Source organism: Euwallacea similis, chromosome 25 (assembly GCF_039881205.1).
Source record: "Euwallacea similis isolate ESF13 chromosome 25, ESF131.1, whole genome shotgun sequence".
Classification (NCBI taxonomy): domain Eukaryota; kingdom Metazoa; phylum Arthropoda; class Insecta; order Coleoptera; family Curculionidae; genus Euwallacea; species Euwallacea similis.
In genome coordinates this window covers 1,402,570-1,427,301 of record NC_089633.1, presented here as the reverse complement: position 1 = coordinate 1,427,301, position 24,732 = coordinate 1,402,570, and the positions used below count along the sequence as shown (strand labels likewise).

General features: G+C 32.3%; 1 protein-coding gene and 1 pseudogene across 1 annotated transcript in view; both read left to right on the top strand.

Moving 5' to 3' along the window:
* The first annotated feature begins 2,397 nt into the window (after window positions 1-2,397).
* LOC136416882 (protein 5NUC-like) overlaps window positions 2,398-24,732 on the top strand; it is a 28,102-nt gene continuing 5,767 nt past the window's right edge. The window contains exons 1-3 of the mRNA XM_066402296.1: window positions 2,398-2,733; window positions 17,569-17,841; window positions 20,923-21,098. Coding sequence (XP_066258393.1) covers window positions 17,640-17,841; window positions 20,923-21,098 — 378 coding nt within the window. The 5' untranslated portion in view covers window positions 2,398-2,733; window positions 17,569-17,639. The remainder of the gene's footprint in view (window positions 2,734-17,568; window positions 17,842-20,922; window positions 21,099-24,732) is intronic.
* The window catches only part of LOC136416901 (histone-lysine N-methyltransferase SETMAR-like), an 89,452-nt pseudogene continuing 75,011 nt past the window's right edge, over window positions 10,292-24,732 (top strand).

Sequence of the window (24,732 nt, the reverse complement as noted above, 5' to 3'; positions counted from 1 at the left end):
AAAATTCCTAAACTCATTGATTTGGCTTGTAAATCTGTAAATATTGAGAACACTTAAATTTTGAAATCCGCGGCAATCTTTCACTCTGGAATTTGAATCGTGTAGAAATAGCACTAATAGCAGGGCCAAGTTACAATAAACACACCACTGGAAATGGAATTCCGTTACACAATAGTGAAGGTTAATAATTCATTTCCAAACCACTGAGTATTCAAAAGTATGCACATTTTTAAATTACTGCATAAGATATTGTACCTACTTTATGGAATTATTTAATAACAAATTTCTAAAAATATATGAGATCAAAGACTGTTCAAACATGGACTCAGGATCACGACACTGGGTGTATAGGAAAATCAAATGGAATTGACTTGTAACACTTTTGGAAAAAAAAACTTTCTTGAAGTACCTTTGAATTTCTATTTAAGATTTTTTTAAAGAATTTTTCTTATGTTTAAAACTCAAGAGAACCACAATTTTTATCAGTAAGGTGATTGTTTCTGATGATGTTTAATAGCTTAATGAATTGCCTTGATATTTAGTCCAGAGGAAACACAATTGCAGAAAGTATTTCTATATTCTCTATGATAAGTACATTTTTATTGTCCCAAATTGTAATTTTATATTCGACATGAACCAATAAATCTCACAATACCGGTAATAAACTGATGTGAGAATAATTATTTATTTATATATTTGATGCTTTAATTGTTAAATAACTTTTTTCAAATAATCTATTAATGACTGCATCAGTTGGTATTTAACGGCTATTAAAATATTCAAGTTTTTATTAATTGAAAAATTTAAGAATTTTTTAACAAATACCAAAAACTAGGTTTTCAGTAGAATGTTTGTTTCTGTTTTTACTTGCCATTTACTTCGAATCTTGGTTTCATTTAATTCCATTAAGCTGGAAGACTTTATAAGGCCATATATTTTGGATTAGTCTAATATTTCTTTCAAGTATCGCTCGTTTGGAATATTGATTTAAAATTTAGATAAAAGCTGTTACGTATTAAACCCCACGCAATTATGGCATTAATATTAATGTAGTATTAATACCATTATATTAATTGATAACATGTTCCAGTTCCAGATAACATTTCAATTAATCAAGGAAACTGTAAAGCTAGGGTATACCTACTCGGTCTTGAAATCATTGTTACTCTAAAAATTATCTTCCAAGTAAAGTTACCAGGGGTTTGATTTTCTGGCACTTAGGGTTCAGTTTTGATATTTATTTTTCAAGTAACAACCGGATAAATTATATTACAACATCGAGAATTATAAATTTCGGTTTTTTTATATTGAGGGATCGACTTTTTATTCACTTTATTCATAATTTAATAAATTTGTTCAATTATAACATTCTTCAATATGAAAAATGGAAATAGTTTTGGTACTATTTTTTCCTTTTAAATGGTAGCTCAATATATTTTATTCACCATATTGTCATGATTTTTGTCCATTCATTGTGAGATTCTGGATATTATGGAGAATAAGTAATTTTGTTTAATAAATAATTTTTAAGGAAATAATGTCAATTTAATTTCCATGTTCCACGCAAATGTTTTCTATTATTACATGTCGGAATCGACTGACTCAGCTTGTTATGTCGCCTTTCGAAGGCATAAGTCATAAATATTATGCGTGGGGGCTAACATCAAAATTAGGGTTTATTGCTAGAAATAAAACGAAAAGTGTTATTCATATTCGTCAGAGCCATCTGACATGGTTAAACACTTATTAATGGGTATTTAATTTGACTCGGACACGCCATATGATTTTACACGAAATAGAGGAATTCTACTTGTTACAAGCAAACGACCTGCTAGATGTAATAACGAAGGCGCTCAAATCTTAAATTTAATGTTGGTTTGTAATTTCTAAAGTCGAAATAGCTCCAGAAAACTATTATAGACGTAGGATGGCAAAAATTTATACTTATTAAGATCAATACCAAGTTAAGAACGTATTTGGAACAGAGATGATCAGTTATTCTGCTTTTGGAGACAATAATTGGAATACCCCATAAAGCCATAAAACTTGTGTTTAATGATCGCGCACCTGATACCGTTTAAATCCTCTTATTCGGGTCCGCCAAAGAAAGGCATGTAGCAGAAATAAATCGTTTAAAACAAGCAGCGCAAAGTTTTTTCCATTTCACGTATGTACATGCAGCTATTACTTACACGTGCGACTGGAACCTGAAGGTGATTACTTCTACCTGAAACAAAAAAAAATGTTTTCAAAGTTAATCAATGTATTAATGGTAGATAGGTTCATAACACCTTTCAATGTGTAACTGAACGACTCTTTGATATATTTATTGTTATTTGAAGCATATTTGGGTAGCCTTAACCGAAATGCCTATTTCGAATTGCTGCGATTGATGATTAGGAATCCTCGCCAAGTTCACTCATTCATAGTCGGTGAATTGGTCCAAGCGCACCGTCAAGCGTCAAGCTCTGCTTGAATGCGTGTCGCATTCCGCGAAAACCGGCTCCAGTTTTGAATTATTCGCGGCCTCCTCAACCACTTACTTGTGAGGGAAATCAGAGGGGTGACGCCCAGTTTTCAAAGACGATAAGAATTATTGGATCTTCGAGAGAGTAAAATCTACCTAACTTCAGCTCTCTCAAGAAAAACAAAAAATATATACCTAAAACTTATAGTGTTTTGAGTTGACTAGAGTTTTCTAGGCTGCTAAGGAGTTCGTAGTTGCTTAAACAGGTAAGAAGGCAATTTTACTATGATTAAACATAAATTTAGAGGCATGCGAGAACACAACATCAAAGGAGTGCAGGAAACTTTAATAATGACTGAAAAAAACTGATGGTTTTCGTGACTTCAAGTAAGGCCCATCGACTTTTTAGGCAAAAGTTTGAATGCTAGTACGTTCCCTGATTTAAAATTATCTCCCAAAAATCGAAAATTAATATCTCAAGAAAATAAGGGTCACTATTAATTATTAATCGGTGTTCCTTATCTGGTCTAAAAACAGTATCAATTTGGGTGGGTTCGCTTTACTTGTTACAAAAATAACGCGGGTCACTTCAGAGTACTTTGAATTATTAATTTGGGTCACTTCGGTTGCTTAAATGAAGATTAATTTAGTATTTTATTCTATTTGAGAATACCCACAAGTAGGGGTTGTTGTGTGATTGGCACTTGATCATTCCAGCTAATTTAACGCAGATTTTTTTAAGTTCCATTTCCTTTCTTGGTTATTACTCTTAGTAGTATTTGTTAGTGCTTGTTTTTTTTACGTGTCCGAGATCGACGTCTTGCCCAAGCATAAATAACTAAGTATTATCCATATTTATTGGAAGAGGTTACACATCGGTTCTTACTAACCAAAATATATGCAATTTCTTTAATTTACGTTTCTTTTGTAATAGTTCCTTGGACTGATGCACACGTCGTCCCACTCAATTCTGTGACCATTATCGAATGCATGCTGCATGTATCTGACTTATGAAATTGTCTATATTTGATATAGTTTTAGCGTTCTATAATTTTCTTTTTCAATTGTTTCGACATTATAAAATTCTTCACATTTTCAAAAAATTTCATGTTGTCTTTCTAACTTTTGACCGTAATGTATTTCATGTCCTCGAGATTGTTCCAACTCCCTTTGTCACCTTGTAGTAATCTTAAAATTACGACAAAAAATGGTCCGTTAAGATTACTTGGCGGAATAAAAACAATTCAGGGTCTTTTAAGTAACCCGGAGTTAAGTAAACCATTCGAGTCGGTCGCGGTTCATCTCTGGAATAAAACGGATTGCTTTAGCTTATTACGAAATTAATTCGGACGACTCAAGGTTACTTGGGGTTTTCAAACATAATAGGGCTAATTCTGGTTACTTGTAATTATCAAAATAAATCAGGTTAGTTTAAATTGCTTTGGAGCTATGAGAATCATTGCGTGGGTTCGAAGTTAGCTCCAGATACAAAAATTAATTCAAGTCGTTCCAAGTACTCAGATTTATAAAATTTAATGTTTTTTCTCATATTAAAATTTGATTTTGTCCTTGGTTTTGAGAGCTCGAACTAGTCATTGTGGAGAGTGTTTTGGAGTAATCTCTTTCAAAAGAAATACACTGATTATATTATGCAAGTTAATATATTATACATATAATTTGATTTCCAAATATTCATTTCTCAACTATTTTCGATGCCATCAGTGTTTTGATAGTTCCAACCTTAAATATTTCAAATCAGTTGAAAAAATTGAATTTCAAATTCTTGGAAGTGGAAATGTCCCCACGTAAACCTAATAATTATGCTGTGAGTAAATACTTGAACGTTCTTTTAGTGTGTAATTGTCCTATATGTACACCTTGTACCGGACGTTCTTAAATATCATGTACATACATACGGAAAGGGGTAATTCTTTTGCTTATTTCATGACTAAAAGGTCATATACACGTAGGTCCGCAAACGACTTTACGACGACGTTACCTATCTACAGGGTGGTGAAATCCAACATTAGATGCATTTAAAATCATAAGAAATATTCTGGGGGTAATATAAAGGGTACGGGCATCAATGAGAAAAAGAGCGGACGCAAAGGTTGGAAGAGGTCACTTTCAACAGGTTCTGAACGATAGTCCTTTGTAAGGTTATTATTATTTAGAGTCGACCCGACTTTAATTTTTAACAGATAGTTCCAAATAAATTCTTAAAATCCTTAAAAATAGAGGATTACCTATAATAAATCATTGCTCACCCATAATAAATTTTAATTTCACCTGGCGAATTACATAAATTGTTTTTTTTTCCCTACAACCGACGCAGATACTAAAAAACTGCAAGAGACCAAAAAGTTTCTAAATAAAATAAAAAAGTCATTTTGTATTTTAGAATCTACCAGCGTGCACTGCGAAAAGATTCAGGTCAAGACCCCTGAAAAAATATCACTCTGCAGATTATCGAAACCATTTGACATGCAATAATATACATCCTATAGTGTAAATTATATTCCAAATTTTAGCTAAATATCTCAAAAACTGCAGGAGCTATAAAGAAAAAACTGAAAAATTTTTGAAATTTAAATATCCTGTAAATAGATAACCAAGCGATTGCGGCCCTATAAAATGTTTATATGAACTTTTAGTCATTAAATAAGCTAAATAATTACTTCTTTCCGTATTTACATGATATTTAGGAACACCCTGTATATCACCATTAAAGGTAAAGGCACAACTAGTATAAAGCGTGTGCCATTAAAAAAAAACGGAATTTTTATAAGAGTAAAAACCTTTGTATCTTTGTATCCGAACGGTTAGAGCTAGGTGTAGGGAAACCTATATTAAAAAAAGTAAGCTTTTTGAAATATCATTTTTAAAGTACCAAAAATATACAGGATATTCCATTAAACAATTGATTTTTTTTATAGGGAGTTAAATAAATCAACTCAAATTTTTGTGTTAAGACTAGTCAATCCGAACTTTCTTAAGTAACTTTTTTTAAGCACGTGTGTTGAGTTTGTATTGAGTTGAATTAAAGTTTCAAGTAACTTATTATGTAATAATTATTTACTTCAATCGCAAGCATCATGAAGCTTGGTTCTCCAGAACGTCTCTAGCCCAACCGTGAATACCCTAATGAGGAACAACCTTACCAAATCTGAACTGTACATTTTTGAAAGCTACAAAACGATAACGAAACACGTTTCCTGTTAATGTTCTGTATCTCGATAATTAATTTTAGTTTTTTTATCAAAAAACTAAAATAAGCTAAAGATTCAACCATGAGAGCTTGCCTACAGACTTATGTACTTAACAGCTTGTATATGTCGGAGATTTAGTAGTTCGTAAGTGTTAGTCTTATAGTATTAGAATTAGCAATATGACAATCACGGATAAACTGACAGAGTTATCTATGTTTGGAGGACTCTCCAACGAAGTTGCTACTATTGCTGCTAGTAGATGGCCTACTGAAGAGGAATCCCGTTTTGGATTGAGATATTTCCCGCGAACTAAGAAAGAAAGGCACGAGCGGAGAATAGGCAAACGAAATACAAAATGCCCCAGGAAAAGTGTTCACCTTAAATATCTTTTCTATTGTTTGTTAAAAAAAAACACTAAAACACATCAACTTTTATAGGGAGGAGAACTTCATTTGGTGAAAAAGTTGTTATCGAAATATCATTCCATCACCGTTGGAAATCACCTCTTTAAAATTTTCAAATTGTAAGAGAGGTTGTGTTATAACTCGCTTGAAAGGTAATTTTATTCTCTACATGGTCAAGCTTTTATTTTTAATTTTTGTACGACAGTCTTGTAGAAATTAAACAAAAAACAAATAACTTGATTTTAACTATTTCTACTTATATTTTATTTATTTTATCGTTAGTAATGTTAAAAGTCACCTCCATTGACTTCCATGCACATTTACAGCTGATCCTCAAAACGTCGTCGCACATTGTCTAACATTTCTGGTGTTATTGACCTGCATCCTTCGATGATTCGGACACTTCAATCCTCGAGGGAATCAAATTATGTGTTATAAACTTTGGTGTTCAAATATCTTCATAAGAAAAAATCTAGGAGACTAAGGTCAGGGGATCTTGCGGGCTACTCTATTGGACCTCTTCCGCCAATCCACCTTCCAGGGAATTCTTCATCTAAAAGTTGTCGGACAGCAGCAGTGTAGTGTGGAGGCGCTTCAGTCTGTTGAAAAACTAATTCTTGTTCTAAAAGGCGGGGATTTTGTTCATATATTTCAGTTATCTTGGGAGTTATGGCGTCTTGTATATAATTTTGTTCATTTAAATTTTTAGGAATGAAAAATGGTCCAACAATGTGATCACCCAAAATTCATGCCTAAAAGATTCATTTTTGAGGTTGTTGAGTATGGATCTCTGGGAATAAGTAAGAATTGACGTTATTCCAGCAACGACAGTTATTTCTGTTAATTTCACCATTTAAATAGAACGAACATTCATCCGAAAATGTTGCTGTTATATAACAAATGTTTGTTTAAATGTAACATGTTATTAAAGGATTTGCAAAATTCTAATCGACTGTCGAAATCATCCTCATTTAATTCCTGTACTAGTTTTATGACAAAGATAGAATTTCACTTCTTTTGAAATTCTGTGAACAGTATTTTTTTTAAAACGCCGAATTACTTAGCAATCTTTTCATTTAAACACGTCCCAGAACCATGATTTGGACTTCATCTCTTCTCATTGGACGGTCAATTTAGTGATATTATTTTGAACGGAACCAGTTTCATTGAATTTCATTAGCAACTTAGATACATGAGGGTGGCACATCATTTTGCCAGGATGATTTAAATTGAAGACACGAGCTGCCGCTCTTGCAGAATTATTGTTTATGTGATTGAGACTCACAATCTCGATTCTCCCTTGTAATGTGTAAACCATTTTAATCAAATTAAAATTTGAGTGCACAGCAAAGTGATGTCTTGGCACGAAGTACTAAAACCACTAAGTGCAGAGGAAAATACCAATAAATTGTTCCTAAAAAAAATTAGGGTTTATCGATTTTCAGTGGAATGTTAAAAATTTCATTATTATTGATACATTTGGCACGTCGAGACGTGTTCAGTCTAACTGTACACTTTGAGTATTTATTACAAGAGTATCCATGGTTAAAATAAAGGTATTGGTTTTTGCTCACTTTCTACGAGACCAATATACAAAAATAAAAAATAAAAGCTGGACAATGTAGAAAATAAAATAACCTTTCAAACGGGATATAACACAATCCCTCCTCCAATTTGAAAATTTCAAAGGGGTGGTTTCCGGGGGTTGAAGGAAGATATTTCGAAAACAACTTGTTCACCAAATGATGTCCCCCCTTTCGATGAAAGTTGACGTGTTTCAGCGTTTTTTAACAAACAACAGAAAAGTTATTTAAGGTCCATGAGTTACCCTGTATAGAAAGGCAGAAGTGTGGCCGAGTAGTAGTAAATTCGTTAGTTTTCTTTCTATGTATATTTTGATGATACATCGACATTTTTCAACCAAGGATTATGGAAATATTCATAATGTTATTTGGACATATACAATCAGTGCAGAAAGTATTCGTACACCAGATCATTTTATATAAATAATGTTGTTTTGATGCTATTAAGCAATTTTTGCAAAGAACACAAATAATCATAAATATCCTTTTGTATGTTTAGCATATATTTTTAATGTAAAATAACAAGTTAATAGTATTGATTACTAAATAATTAATATAAACAACAAAATGGGCTAGAATAGAAACGCAAAAAGTATTCGTACAGACCTAAATTAATAACAAAGTTAGTAAAACAGCAACAGTAAATTTTCCCTCAATAACGTGTTGGGTTTTCTTTCGACGTTACTATTACTTCTAGTCTTCTAGGCATGGAATTAACTAAATTTGATGTCAAAGTTGATGGTATTTTGTTCTATTCTTCTTGAAGGGCAACCTTTAACTCTTCTCTCGACGAAATAACATAATTCCTAATTTTTTTTCGAGATAGTCCCAAATATGTTCAATTGGGTTGATGTCTGGTGACTGTGGAGGCGTTTTTAAATATTTTGAAGTGTTGCACAAGATGGTGTTAAGAGCTTTTTGTGTGTTTGGGAGCGTTATCTTGGTTACATATAAAATCATGCTTAATCCCCTTTTTAGTTGCAGTAGCACTAGAGGTGGCTTTTTAAAATATTTATATACATATTTTGGTTCATTATTCCATTCCATCTATAAAATGAAGCGATCCTACTCCTGAAGCGCTTATACGGCTCCATACTAATACCGCACCTCCGCCGTGCCTTACGCTTGATTGCAAATTTTTTAAATTAAGTTCAGTGCCCTTTTTCTATCATACTTTAAAATATCTTATATTTCCAAAAACTTCAAATTCTCTCTCATCAGTGAAAATCACTTTATTCCAATACGTTATGGGGGTGTTAATATAAGTTCTAACACCTCTAATCGTTTCTTCCGATTGACTTAGTTTATAAAGCATCTTTTACGAGTTACTCTTCCATGGTACCCTTTATTTCTTAAATAGTCCCTAACAGTACTGGCTGAGATGCCCTTATTGTCGAAAATTTTCAGTTCTGCAGCGATTTTTTCTGCACTTATTCGTAGGTTTTCTTTTACTTTTCGTGTGATTAGACGTTCCAAGTAATCATTTAATTTTCTTGACCGTCCTGAGCGTCATCGACTTTTTAATATTTTTCGCAGGCAATATCTGTCTATTATGCTTTGGGTAGTAGATCCTGATCTATTCGACTAATTTTTACCAATGATTTGCAGTCATTATATAGTTTAAGAACTATTAGTCGCAATTCTTCTGATGTTTCGCTACCTTTACGTCCCATGATCACACACAATAGACCAAAAATTTTGCGCAATCACCCCGAACGAACTAAACTAACTTAATTAAGGCTGATTAATTATTAATCAGCTTTTTTGGATAGATCGCCTCTGAACTAGTTTAAGGTGCAAAATAGAGAAAAGTACGAATATGTACTTTTTGCGAGCACATTTTTTTGTTTATATTGTTATTTTCGTATCGACTAAAAGTATTTTTTTCTTTCTTGGTGAAAAATATACCGTAAAAAGGTCAAAGAACATTTGTGATTATTTGTGTTTTTTGTCAAAATTGCTTAATAGCATCAAAACAACACTATTTATACAGGGTGAGTCGGCAGGATCGTGCCAAACTTCAGGAGCGTGTTGTACATGAAAAATAAATGTAAAAAAACTCAAATGTTGTTATCCGATTTTCGTTTGTTTACAAGTTATAGCGTAAATAAAATTAAAACATAAAATTAAAAAAATTTATAAATTTCATAAGAAATTCCATAAATTAACGTTTGGATATCATAGTAAATGTTCAAAAATATTACCATTAACTTCTAAACATTTTCGGCTTCGTCTATGAAGAGCATTCGTTGCGCTCCTGATTGTTTCATGTCTTTCTTTAATAGCAGCTGCAGCATTTCTAATGCGTTGAATTAGTGCATCTTGAGTGTCCACTTTTACTCTGTACACTTCAGTTTTAAACCAACCCCACAAACAATAATCTAGTGGTATGAGGTCTGGAGACCTTGGAGGCCAACTAATAGGGCCACCACGACCAATACAACGTCCAGGAAACGTTTCGTCTAAATGTTGCTTAACCTGTCGAGCAGAATGTGCGGGAACTCCATCCTGCTGATAGTACATTTGGATTCGGATGTTTAAAGGAATATCCTCAAAAAGTCTCTGCAATTCATTTTGAAGGAAATTCAAGTAGCGTTCTCCCGTGAGGCGATTTTTTCAAAATAAAAGGGCCAATTAAATAACTTTCAATCATACCACACCACACGTTTACTGAAAACTTATGTTGAAAATTACTTTCGACTGTTGCGTGAGGATTTTCGTCTAACCATACACGACAATTACGTGTATTATTAATGCCGTCAAGGGTGAATGTTGCTTCATCCGTAAAAAGACTGCTTGATACAACACCATGATTATTATTGATCCATCCACAAAATTCCCTACGTTTAGCATAATCTCCGGGTTGTAAGTGCTGTACTCTCTGTACGTGATATGGATATAAGCCTTGCTCGTGAAATGTGTTTATTACTCTTTTTTGTGGAATGCCCAATTGAGTAGCAACTCTTCGTCAGCTGGCCGTTGCATCTTCTTCTACTAGATCCAGGATATTTTCTACTTCTTCCAAGCTTTGTTCAGTAGATCGTTCAGATGATATGTTGGCACAGGGAAGCTTTCCGGCCTCGCACAAATTGTTGAACACTCGGATAAATACGTTTTTAGAAGGATGTCTTTGATGTGGAAACCGTTGACGATATTCTTCAGCAGCAGCTCTAGCATTCCCATTACAAAAACCATAAACAAACACCATATTTGCATATTCTAAATTTGAATAAATGTTTGGCATCTTGTAACACTTTAATTGAACTCGAAAATAAACATCAAGCAGTATCAATATCACTAATACCAAAGGTACGTTTATGGTAAATAGAATCCTGGTTAAAAAATTTTATTTACGCTATAACTTGTAAACAAACGAAAATCGGATAACAACATTTGAGTTTTTTTACATTTATTTTTCATGTACAACACGCTCCTGAAGTTTGGCACGATCCTCCCGACTCACCCTGTATAAAATGATCTGGTGTACGAATATGTACATACATGCTAATGCGAATTTCTATTCAGAAAATTTAATAATTGCGAAATGTTATAAAACAATAATACACGTAATTCTTTTTACACTCTTTATGTCATAACATGACTAAACATTTTCCAAGCGTTGATAATTGAATAGCATTATTTCCGAAAGGTAATGACTTTTAACATTTTCAAGTCCGCTTTAGGAAATATTAGGGAATCTATGGAATATTTAAGGATTCAACAGTAAATTTCCCTATTCAATCAAGCATGAGACCTATAGTCGGATACGTATTAACTCAATCAGGTTTATGCCATTAAATTGTTTCCCCTTATTACCTTTATGAGCAAAGATAATGGCGATTTAAGTCAGCCATTTTACATTGTCATATTAACAATAATGATTGAATACTGCTGACAATATGGAATTTTATTGCGCAAACTGCGAGCAACAATTTAAAAAGTTTAACGTGGGATTAGGGAATGAATAGTGTGATTGTTGTTGATAAAGTTTATTGCCGTTTGTTTACATAGGAAGAAGAGAGAAGGAAGAACAGTGATTATTACTATTGAAACAGGATAAAAAAAATTAACTGGGAGTTGATAAGGGAGGAAAAGGGTCCAGAAACAAAGTTAACGCCCTCATCAATAAAGTGCCTGCGTCAAAAGTGGTAGAAGACAAAGCTTGCCTGAATTAACTTTGTGAGTGAAATGATAAAGCACTGGATGCGCAGTAAACAGGTAGGCGGCTCGAAGGGAGCGGTACACTCCGAAAAAAAAATTACGTAATTTTTCTTTATTTAGTGCGTTTGCAGAGCTTTTAACTTGCGGAAAAATTGGTGATGTGGAGATTTTTAAATCCAAAATTCAATACAAGGTATTGCATAGGCAAGTTGTTGCAAATGTGATGCATTTTATGAGACGCGAAGCTGAGCAGAATAACCCGCTGAAATCATTTGATAAGGTTCAAGAACGAGTTGCCGTGACTACTGGTGTGAGTACTGGTGAGACTTCGAACCATTCAGAAGATTTCCCAAGAAATGAGAAGCATAGAAAATGGAAAGTCTTCTATGTTTTTGAGTCCCAAAAGTGAGAACGAAAGAAATTCACATCGGCCCTAGACGAATGTGATACCGGTGTACTAAGAAGACTTATTATAAATTTGTACTTACAAGAAAAGAAAGTTTTGACGTTGAGCCGTATCCGTAAGAAGTCTAAAGAAAATCACAATTATTCGGGATGTTGTGAAAGTTTAAAAAATATTATACGGTCTATAGGGTTTAGATGGCGAAAAACGAAAAGTAACAGAAAATTGTTAATGGAAAAGGCAGGTACTCAAATTATGAGATTTGATTATTTGTGAAGTATAACTCAATATCGCACTGAGAACCGTCCTATTATTTATATGAACGAAATCTATGCACAGTGTGTTTCAATTCAATTTGGAGTGCCCTGACAGAAAAAATCTACTTCCTGACTAAATAGAAGAAAACTGAATTAGGTGTCACGGGTTCGATTTTTGAGAAATGTTTAATGTCAAAAACCGTTTTTCGATACCATCACAGCTCACTAATATATAGAAGGTTTTTCAATTTTTGGCTATTTTGAAAATAGACAATAATTTTCTTATTTATTAAATTATCGCAAATGCGTAAAAACGTTATTATAGCACTTTTTTGAGAGGAATCTAATGGAGGAATCGGAGAATCTGTGGAATCTAATGTGGAAATGGAGGAATCTAAATTCAAATGTTTTCTGCTGTTTACTGTTTTCCTATAAATTGCTACAGCTTCGTTTTTCCAAATATAAATCATTCGTAGCCATAGCCTAACAAAATAGGCAATTTTAAACTCTTTTCAAAGTTATGCAGGGTGATTCACAACTTGTCTATAAAATTTTAGGGGTGGGTGTGTCATGAAAAACTAAGTCTATTTTGTAAGAACATTTTTTGGAAAACCCTTAAACATTTTTCAGAAGAAATTGTTAAAGTTTAACCATTATATAACTGGACAACTGTAATGTTCCCGTTTTTCCGCAGAATCCCTTTTAGGTTCATCAACCTTACATATAATTTATAGTTGGGTCTCCCACGTGTCAATGGTTGGGAGCTGAAGACATGGGTGATCCGATTTAAAGGTAGTTTTGTTTCACCCGAAATAAAAGAAGCGAGCTTACATATGTAAGCAATTTTGGCATTATAAATTGTTACCCTCAAGTGGGATCATCCATGCCTTCAGCTTCCAATCATTGACACGTAGGAGACTTAACTATAAATTATACGTAAGGCTAATGAACTTAAAAAGGATTCTGCAGAAAAACGTAAATATTACAGTCGTCCAGTTATACAACGGTTAAACTTTAACAATTTTTTTCGCGAAAATTATAAGGATTTTCCAAAAAATTTTCTTACAAAATCGATTTACTTTTTCATGACACACCTACCCCTAAAATTTTATAGATAAGTTGTGAATCACCCTGTATATGTATAACTTTAATATTTATTACCGAAAAAAACAGAAATACAACATATAATATTCATTGTTTTGACATAAGTTGACTATGAAAATTTCGGTCAAGGCAATGAATACAATCACGACTGTTTTACTAAAGTTTATTTTAGCTTTTTTCTTGATATATTGACTCAGTATGTACTTGGTATTTAATATTTAGTTAGAATGTATGAAAATTTTGAAAAATATGGTATTTTAAAATATTATATACACTTATGTACAGGGTGATCCAAACTTGGCGCCCTGGACCTATTATGGTAAAGCGGAAGCCGAAACTAAATATCTAAATAAAGATTCTTAAATAAGGTCCCCTAAGGTCTATTTTTAGTTGAAAACTAGATTTTTCCAAATGTGGGAAAATGGCATCTGTGACGTCATCAGCAATTTTTTCTCAGAAACATACTTTTTTTTTCTATATCAGGAGACTTTATATTATTCTAAATAATTTTTGTAGGAACAATTTTTTTGTACCTCTTTCTGTTTCAAATCTACACTGTACCATTTTATAGTTAATTTGTGAGTAAATACAATATACATGTATGTATAATAGGAGTATTTTGTTTAATTAAAAAAATTACAGTTTAATCAAAGTAGGTAAATATTAAATTTATCATATAATTTCATTTTAAATTATTATAAATAAAAGGAAATAGCTAATAAAATTTCTATTTTAACTGCGAATTTTTTAAATAATACTTTTTAAGAACGAACTTAAGCAAGACTAACATTAAATAACACATAATAGACACTTTCTTATTAAAAGTTCTCTATATGCCCTCCTCCAACTTCTAAGCATTTGTTTAAATTTTTCCTGACCTTCTTCCTTGTGGTTTCTCTCAACATTTCCCTGGATATCTCTCCACATGCTATTCTAATTTTCTCTTTTAAATGATTCATATTTTTAGAGGGAGTTTGGTAGACTTTACTTTTTAGTGTTCCCCAAAGGAAAAAATCTAGGGGGGTTAGGTCTGGGGATTTAGAAGGCCATTGTATTGGCCCATTAATTCCTATCCACTTCTCTCCAAACGTGTTATTTAAATATTCTTGAACATGCCTTGCCTTGTGCAATTAATATATTTAATATATTAATTATATTAATTATATTAATATATCGTTGAAAAGAATTTAAAATTGTCTATTTTGTTAAACCACGGCAACGTATGATTCATATTTGAAAAAATTAAGTTTTAGCAATTTGTAGGAAAATAGTGTACAGCGAAAAAAATGAGCACTCCTTTAAATTCCTCTTAAAAAAGTGCTATAATAACGTTTTTACGCATTTCCGATAATTTAATAAATAAGAAAATTATTGTCTATTTTCAAAATAGCCAAAAATCGAAAAACCTACATCTTAGTGGGCTGTGATGATATCGGGAAACAGTTTTTCACATTAAATATTTCTTAAAAATCGAGCCAGTGACACCTAAATCAGTTTTCTTCTATCAACTCAGGAAATAGGTTTTTCCTGTCAAAACATTTCAATTTGAAACACCCTGAACATTTTTCCTATATTCATAATAAAGCTTGGAGCGATAATTCCAACGAAGGCATACATAAACCAATTTCTAAAAGGCAACGATTAATTATTGTTAACGCGAGAGGTAAAAATAGTTTTGTCCCAAATGCATATTTAAAATTTAAGTCCAATAAAAATTAGGAGATTATCGTAACGACATGAATTATAACAATTATACAAAATGGCTGGAAGAAAACTTGTCCCTAATTTGCCTTCAAAGAGCTCTTTGCCATCAATATTGTCCCATTCCATAATGTTCAATCTAATAAAGTACCAACTGCGAATTCAAGGAAAGTTGAAATTTGTTTTGTTGGTTGCAAGAGGAAAATATTTCTTGTAACGACAAAGTGACGAAAATTGAAGTGTATAATGTGATTAAATTTCACAAACCTCGTTACAAAACGTATAAAATTGGTAAACTGTTGACATAAAAAGGGCATACAGTATTAAGGTTACCCCCATACCATCCAGATCTTAATCCGATAGAACTAGTGTGGGCAGCAATGAAACAATATGTTAGTGAAAGAAATGTTAATTTTAATTTGAAACACGTTGAGGAATAATGTAATCAGTTTTTTGAAAACTTTATACTTAATGAGTGAACATCGTGCTGTGAACACGCAAAAAAACAGAAACATTTTACGTAGATACCGCACCACCTCTGGATATTGTCGTAGACCTATTAATTAACGTTTAGGAGAAGATAGTGACAATGATAGGAATTATAGTGACGAAAATGATAGCAGTGAGTCTGAAAATAGCTTAGATAAAGATTAATTGTAATAAAACATGGTAAATAGAAGTTTCGTAAATAAATAAATATTAAATAGGTAACTTAATAATACCTGAGTTATGTAGCTATCTGTGTTATTTTATAATCATCTGCATTTTATCCCATTTTATCTGACATATTATCCTGTGCAAACATGCCTGGCAAGAATGGGCCCTGCAAGAAGGCACGAAATAAAACCGCCCTTACTTTTCACTTTTGTCATAGACTGTATGTCGTTCCATACTTTTAATATTTATTGTCATCTTATTCTCACCGAATGTCTCTTCTGTCAGTACACGCAACAGATCAGCCGCAAAGTTAAGTAGGGCAACATTTTATCTAAATCTTCATGGGTTTTCCAAGACTTTCCAATTTTTTCGCTCATTCCCTTTTCATATACCGGGTGGTCCACTTTTTTGTAGCAGAACTTTAACAGTCGATAGAAAAACTTATTTTAAGAAGAAAATTTCATGTCAACATAGGCCAATAAATGCCCATAAATGCTGTTTTAAAAATATCAGACGTTGAAAACTTTTTAAACAATTTTATTTTTTATTTTTTATAATACTCCAACTTCTAGAGGTATTTATACCAAATTTGGTGTACAGCATAACATTGTATGCTGCCATATTCAGTAACAATATCACCGCCCACGAGCAACCGGTGGCGGAATTGTGGAGTTTTACTTCCATAAAATTCAATAGATTACCAATTCAGTTCTGTCAAAATCAAATTTTATTGTTTGTTATTGTCAATGATAGATATTGTATAATTAAAAGTGAAAAATAGCTACACAAATTCACTTAATTTAAAGTAGGTGTTCAAAATATGAACCATTTTGTTGCACACATAATTCATATCAATGTCTAATGGATCGGAGAACACCATAAATTATGATTTCTAAATTTAGTGCACGCATCTCTAATGCGGCCAATAAGTTTTTCCCTTGTTTCCACAGGAGTTGCATATCCTTGTTCTTTTAAAAATCTCCAAACAAATTCATTTAATTTTTTTTAATTGAATTTGTTACGCAACTGAGCCAGGTACGAAAAAATGTCAAGAGATATTTTTTGTAGAGAATGAATTACTCGTTTAGGAAAAAATTTAAATTTGATTTTAAACAGGACCGTATTAGTAATTTATTGAATTTTATGGTAGTAAAATCCCACAACTCCGGCCCTGGTTGCTCGTGGGGCGTGATATTATTACTAAATATGGCAGCATACAATGTGATGCCGTGCACCAAATTTGGTAAAAATATCTCCAGAAGTTGGAGTATTATAAAAAATAATCGAATTTTCTTTTAAGTTTCCAACGCCCTCCATCTTTAAAATGAAGTGCTTATAAGCCTATGTTGATATGAAATGGTTTTCTTAAAATAAGTTTTTCTATCGACTGTTAAAGTCCTGCTACAAAAAAGTGAACCACCCTATATTTTTCTAAAAACTTTCATTTGCTATCCTATTGGAAGTTTTTGCGTAATCGAGAGGGATAATAAAGCTTTTACTATCTCTCTTAATTCTAATCTTAATTATCTCTCCATTTGTTGACATTGTCCAGACTTTTCAAGTTAATCACGAATTTTCCATCTTTCAAATATCTTCAGTTATTTCCATCTCATCTGTTTTAGATTGCCGTTCATAGCTATGGAATTGACTTCCTAAATTCGAAAAGTGTCAAAGTTCAAGATAAAGCAGAATTATGCCTTCAGAAGGGACGAAGCTCACCCTTCTAGGATTGGCAGTAACCTTTCAGGTACTTTTAGTCAGGGGGGCTCCGCATTTGAGGGCCGACGACTTTAGTTTGGTACTGTTGCACAACAACGACATGCATGGGAGGTTTGAGGAGACTGAGAGAAACAGCGGGACGTGTCAGGAGGGCAACAGGAATAATACTTGCATTGGTAAGATTTCCTTCTATTTCTTATATCTTTGTTGTTCGTTTAAACGAAGGTCGATCAATAATGATTTTAGCCCCGTCAAATTAAAAATTTCTATTCAATTCACATACGGGGCGTCTTAATAATATGAGTGATTTCACTGTTGCCAGTTCTAAGATGGTAAGAGCTACGAAGTGGATTATGGGCTTAATTGTTAATATACTGCTAACTTTAACATTAACCTAGTTTCCATATGGACTAGTATTCGCGACAGTATGCAATCCAGCTTTAGAACGTCAGCAAATGCTTTATTTGTGTGCATGTTATGTATGTACATGTAGTGCACATGAAAATAGCTAAAGCCAAAACACTCCTTCACACTCAAAACTCTATTTGCAGGAAATCGTTCTCTATCAAAAAAACTTAGGCATAGCAAGGTGGAGGCATAGATCGTCAAAGACCACAAAAGTATTTCGCAATTTGAGTGTTACGTAATATACAGGATGTCTTTAGCCGAGTGTCCATTAGAAGTATTTAGAAAATCGCGAAAGATAGAAAATCACAATTTGGTACGCAGACATTTGAGCCCAAGATCTATTGATTGAAAATATTTTCAAAATTGCGACATTTCGAGAAGTATCGGAAATTTCTATCAATTTCGTTATTTAAACAGATTTATTATATGTTGTTTTTTTTTTACTATATGTTGAATTCCAGGTCAATTTTATTAACTTTTTGCTAACCTAAAATGTCAGCTTTCGAAGATAAAAAATGTTTTATATGAAAATTGGCAAAAATGTTCTGTGTAAAAAAATTGTTATAGTGAAACTAACAAAGATGGAACAACAAAATTTTGCCAGTAAACAGTCAAAACAATGAATTTCCTTCTTCTCAATTTCAATTTTGATAATCGTCTATAGGGTGGTTTGCAAAATAAATTGAACTAGGCCAATACAAAAATGCCAAAAACTCATTTTCTTCAAATGCTACACCCTATATTTTGTAATATAAGTTAAAAGGCCATTTAATTTTGCATTCAGTCATGTAACATTTCCCTATTCTTACATAAGAATTTTTTTGAGATATTTAAGTTTAAAATTTGACAATGAAAAAATATATTCAAAACATAGTTAGTTGCATGGTATTGTAATGCCCTTAAATACATATCAACCAATTGTTTTAATAATTGTTCAAAATCTCCACCATTTCTTTTCAAACATTTTTTTGTCCGTTAATATACCTGATCATAACTCAAATAATAAAAAAATTTTTTTGTAAGAATAAGAAAATGTTAAATGATTGAATGCAGAATGAAATGGCGTTTTAACCCATGTGATGAAATATAGGGTGTCCCATTTGAAGAAAATACCTTTTCGGCATTTTTGTTTTAACCTAGTTCAATTTATTTTGCAGACCACCCTGTAGATGATTATCAAAATAGAAATTGCGAAGAATTAAATTCAGGGTTTTGACTGTTTACTGGCAAAATTTTGTTGTTCTATCTTTGTTAGTTCCACTATAACAATTTTTTTACATTTTTTACAACAAATTTTAAACATTTTTATCTCCGAAAGTTGACATTTTCGGTTAGCAAAAAGTTACATAAAGTTGATCTGGAATTTAACATGGAATCAAAAAAACAAAAAATCATTCCGTTTAAAATAACGAAATTGTTATTGATTTTCAATATTTTTCGAAGTGTCGCCATTTTGAAACTATTTTTAATTAATAGGCTTTGGGCTCAAATGGTTGCGCCCCAAATTGTAATTTTCTAGCTTTCGCAGTTCTCTAAATACTTCTAATGGGTACTCTAAAGACACCCTGAATTTTTCGAAAATCCTTAAAAAAGTTGACAACGCCGTTATGGCATATTAAAATTCTCCAAAACATAATTTTTTTACTAAATAAAAACGTGTTGGTTCTTTATATTAACAATTTTTTTCTTTCTTTTTTCGGTTAGTTCGTATTTTATTCTGATAATTTCAAATTACCTTACGTATTTGATATAGTATACGTATATTTGATACTTTCAACTATTATTAATAAATAAAATGGAGCCAAATACATGAGCCCCCCGCTAAAATCCCTCCGGTCAGCACATGCCTAGTTAAATTTGACATTTGATACATTTGTCAATCTTTGATTACTGTCACTACCCGTTATTCAGACAGGGGCAAAACAGTTGAGCTTCATTACAACGGTCCATAAGTTTATTGATTTTTAATAAGTTGGAATAGCATATAGGAAATTATTTAATGCTTAATACTCATAATAATTAAATGGTTCATTAACCTTCTCAGAGAAACCGACAAAACTTAAAAAGTAAAGCTTCCGTTTTACCATAATAGGTCCAGGGCGCCAAGTTTGGATCACCCTGTACAAGATTAGTAACTACACGAATCTCATACATAGTTTCTCAGAACTCGGAATTTATAATTTATTTATTACATTAGAATAACCCAAATTATTATTATAAATAATCCCCAGACGTTGAATGCATAATACGGCAACATGCAACACTAAAGATTAGCATTGCTGGCAATTATCTATTGCAGTAATCCACTAGCGATTTAAAATCAGAATGATTAATACTCTACATGATGGTAGGACATCTGATACTAAAATAGTGCTGATTGCCAAGAAATTATGGTTATTGGTGCCAGCAAAGCTTTACGAGTGCATTTCGACAATTCAGCTTTAACATTTATTTTACGAGCTATTATTAGAGCACCCAAAAAGATTTCCTAATGGATCCAAATTCGAATTAAATCTGAGAAAACAACTGAAACTCCCAGGGAAAATTTCAAAAATTTCGTCTCCAATTTTTTTATACGAGGATCGACAGATTCTGATCAAGATTTATTTCATTCAGGACATCCTGTGTGCAGATTCATGTATTGCCTTGACTTATTTTGAACTACGTGGTAGGGAATTTAGATGTATAAGTTTATGTGAAAAAACTCGACCATAAAGAAATTTTTATTTAGAAATGTGGCTCCCTTGGGTAATGATGATTCTTCGCTTGAGGCTACCTCCATCTATCAATTTTATTTAAATGTTTTAATTTTTATGTTTTATGCACTTCTTAATGACTTTTTTTTTCAGGTGGAATGGCCAGAACTGCCCATGTAGTAAGATCCTTCAGGGAGCAGGAGGACCAAGGAGGCCCACCAGTGCTCTTCCTCAATGCCGGAGATACATTTGTGGGTACTGCATGGTTCAGTGTGTTCACGTGGAACATATCGGCTGCTTTCATGAATGTACTCAAACCAGACGCCATTGTAAGTATAAGCCTAATTTTTCAATATTTGACTTTGTGAAACTTTTTGACTTACAAATATTTGATATTTTCCCAAAATCCTGAGAGCCTGTGGATTTTGATTATAGGGCCCTATTATCTCGGAAATTAAAGGATCACGATATGGATTTTCGAAATATACTTATATATTTTTTTCGTCATGTATTTCTCTTCTTTAAAAATGTCCAGAACTATTTTGCTCACCCTCTATATTTGAATGGAAGATTTATTTTCCGCGAAACATATTTTAAGCTTAGAACTTTTAGCGCTTACAAAAAGTAGATACAATCACTAGGAGAAAAGTAATAAAATTACATAAAGGAAATTTGCAGTCAAAAATCATATTTGTGAACTTTTGCTTGCAAATTTACATTTAGTAATTAATTGCTTCCTTCATATTCATTGTACAATTTGTTGTTTTTAATTGTATCTACATCTGCGTAAACGGTAAAAAACTCACCCTCTATATGCTTATAACGTGATCCTGAATATAAATTACTTGAGCATCACCTAATAAGTCAAATAAATATTTCTTCCGATTTTTATAGTAATAAATGAATATCATTGGACCACCCTGTACAGTTTTGAAGTAAGGAAGCTCTATATGTGATATAATGAACAAAGCGTGGACTAGAAAACAAATTTGATGGTAGTACTAAGCATTTAATTTTTTTATAAACTGGGCAGCAATCTATTATGATTTTGAACAAAAATTAATTGTGAAATTAAGATAAAAGAAAATTTTAAAAATACAAAAAGAAAATCAATATTTTCCATTTATTATATTACTTTTTATATATCATGTTTGTGTTTTTGCTGGTAATTTTCGTGGAATATTTTAATGCAATTTGATAAATAGGCTTTTGCCCTTCAACTTTATGGTGAATAACAACAATAATTATATTTAATTTGGCAATAAATTAGAATTGAGCATAGTAAATAACAACCATAAACTTGAAGGGTACAAAAGAAGGTAATATGAATGGTTGGCCCTTTAAGTTGAAACTCCAAATTGAAATTGTCAATTCTAAAAACGGGCAAAATGGAATTATGGGCACATATGTAGATGTAATTTTACAGGGTGTACAAAAACTTAAATAAAAACGTACAATTATTTAAAAAGTTGGCTCTAAGGTCCCTCTATGTATATCGCTTCGAATCATTATGTAAATTTGCTAAATACAGGGTGGCGCACGAAAGTTTCCCCTTAATTTTTTTTCTTATAAACGAATAAAAGTAAAAATGCTCGGACACTTAAGCTTTAGTTTTCAAAGAGACACATTTTTACATATTTGCACTATTGGAACTGTTACAATGGGGTGGCCGTCACCCTTAAAATCTTAAATGGAAAGGGGAACGAGTAATATTTTATTTTAAAGGTAATTTGAATTCCTTTTGTAATGAGACGTTCTTCGTATTATTTGGTCGATAAATAAAATTCACAAAAAAGGATAATAATAGTATTTTGGAATTTTCCTTGATCCTTCGAAAAACCTGCTATTATCAGTTTGTTTTCGTAAAGGTCAAAGTCACAATGAGAATGAAAAGTTGTTATTTTGTTCAATAATTACGCACTAAAATGACATATACACTTGAAGAAAGGGTTGAAATTGTTTCACTTAAAAAAAAAATATTGTAACGAATTACATCCAAATGAACATGTGTCTCATTCTTGCGTGGGGAAATTAGTGGCAAAATTTCGTGGAACAGGGTTAGTGCTAAATAAAAAAAGAAATGTTGAAAACCCCGTATGAAATGAGGATGAACAAGTTGCAGTTTTGGGTCATATTGCAATGGATCCCACACTGAGCGCGAGGAAATTGTTCGATACATCGGGTGTTTCGTGCAGAACTATCCAGCGAATTTTAAAGAAGCATAAGTTCCATCCCTAAAAAATAAAACTGGTTCATGAACTTAATGAAGATGATTACGATAATCGTTTGCAATTTTGCGAGTGGATGAGTGAAACGATTATTAGCGATCCACAATTTAATTTTAACGTTTCTTTCTTAGATGAATGCACTTTTTCCTTCATAGTGCTGTAAATCGACATAATTGTAGGTATTGGTCGGATTCCAACCCTAGAATTTTTAAAGAAATGCATACTGAACGTGTAGAGAAATTAAATGTGTGGGCTAAAATTTTTAGGGACCAAATTATTGGTCCTTATTTTCTACCTAGAAATTTAACAGATGAAATGTATCTCGATTTGTTGAAAAACACCATTGGCCCTGCTTTAACGAATGCCATTGAAGGAGATGACCGTTATCGACTTGCAGATGTAATTTTTAAGTAAAATGAAACACCCTCGCACTATGCTCTTTCTGTAAGGCAGTATCCAGGCTGAAAATTTTCCAAGCAAACAGATTGGAAGTTTACATTGAATGGCATGTAAGATCTCCTGATTTGTCACCATTGGACTTTTTCTTGTGGAGGCATTTGAAATCTAAAATGTCTGTAATGGTACTCAATTCTTTAGAAGACTTGAGCAAATGAATAGTGTATGAGTACCAACAAGTAACTCCCGAAATACTCTATAATATTCGCGAACAATGCCTTTATAATTGCATGCAGGTTGGAAGTGAAGATTTTCAACATTTACTTCATGGACACAAGTTGCAAGAAATTTTATTACTTTTACATTTCATTTATTTAGTTCTCACGAACTATTCAGTCGATTCCAACGAGGAAGGTCCTATAACAAGATCTCAATTCCCTTTAAAAAAGACTATCATTCGCCCACCCTTGTCATTTAAGATTTTAAGGGTGATATCTATCCTTTCATAGGATTTGGAGTAGAGGGGGTACAAATATATAAAAAATGTGCCCCCCTGAGAACTAAAGTTTACGTGTCTGAGCATGTTTTCATTTATTCGTTTATATATACGTTCGTTATATACACGTAAAAACGTGAGTGGAAAATTTTCGATGCGCCATCCTGTATATAATTCCTATGTAGTGTTGCTCCAAGATACTTATTACATATTAAACTGCAATACAATTGTAGCAATTTAATTAATCTATGACCTAATCGGCGACATTTCGTCTAATGGCTTGCTCTTTCAGCATCACTAGAGTCAAGTCAAAAACCATTTTATATGCCACCAAATGATTTAATATCCGAACAAATTAATTTTTTATCAGACGTTTTCTGCTATAACATTTAACTGACACCGAATCCATTAAAATGCATAATATCTAATCTGCCATGACGGCTAATTTAACGATTAATAATTTAAAATACGTAAGTCTCGTTACTAATCTGAATAAACTGAGTGGTTATTAACGAGTTTTTAACCATCTAGTTAGACTTGTCGGAGTTGTTGACCTGCCATCTAATAAAGCTATATTAAGTTGAGTTACACAGACTGTAATTTATATTTTTGGATCTACATAGATCATTTATACATTTATCATTTACCTTCAAGCAATTGCTATAGGAACTCACACATATGAAAAAAATAATTAAAAGGCTGCTTCAAATTTCTTGACAGTACATATTATTTTTCTAATTGTCGTATTATATGTTACTTATTTATAAAATAATCTTTGGCTCGAAACTTTTGCACGCAACTGTATGTACAGTGACCCCCCTATAACATGGGTTCAGGTAAGAT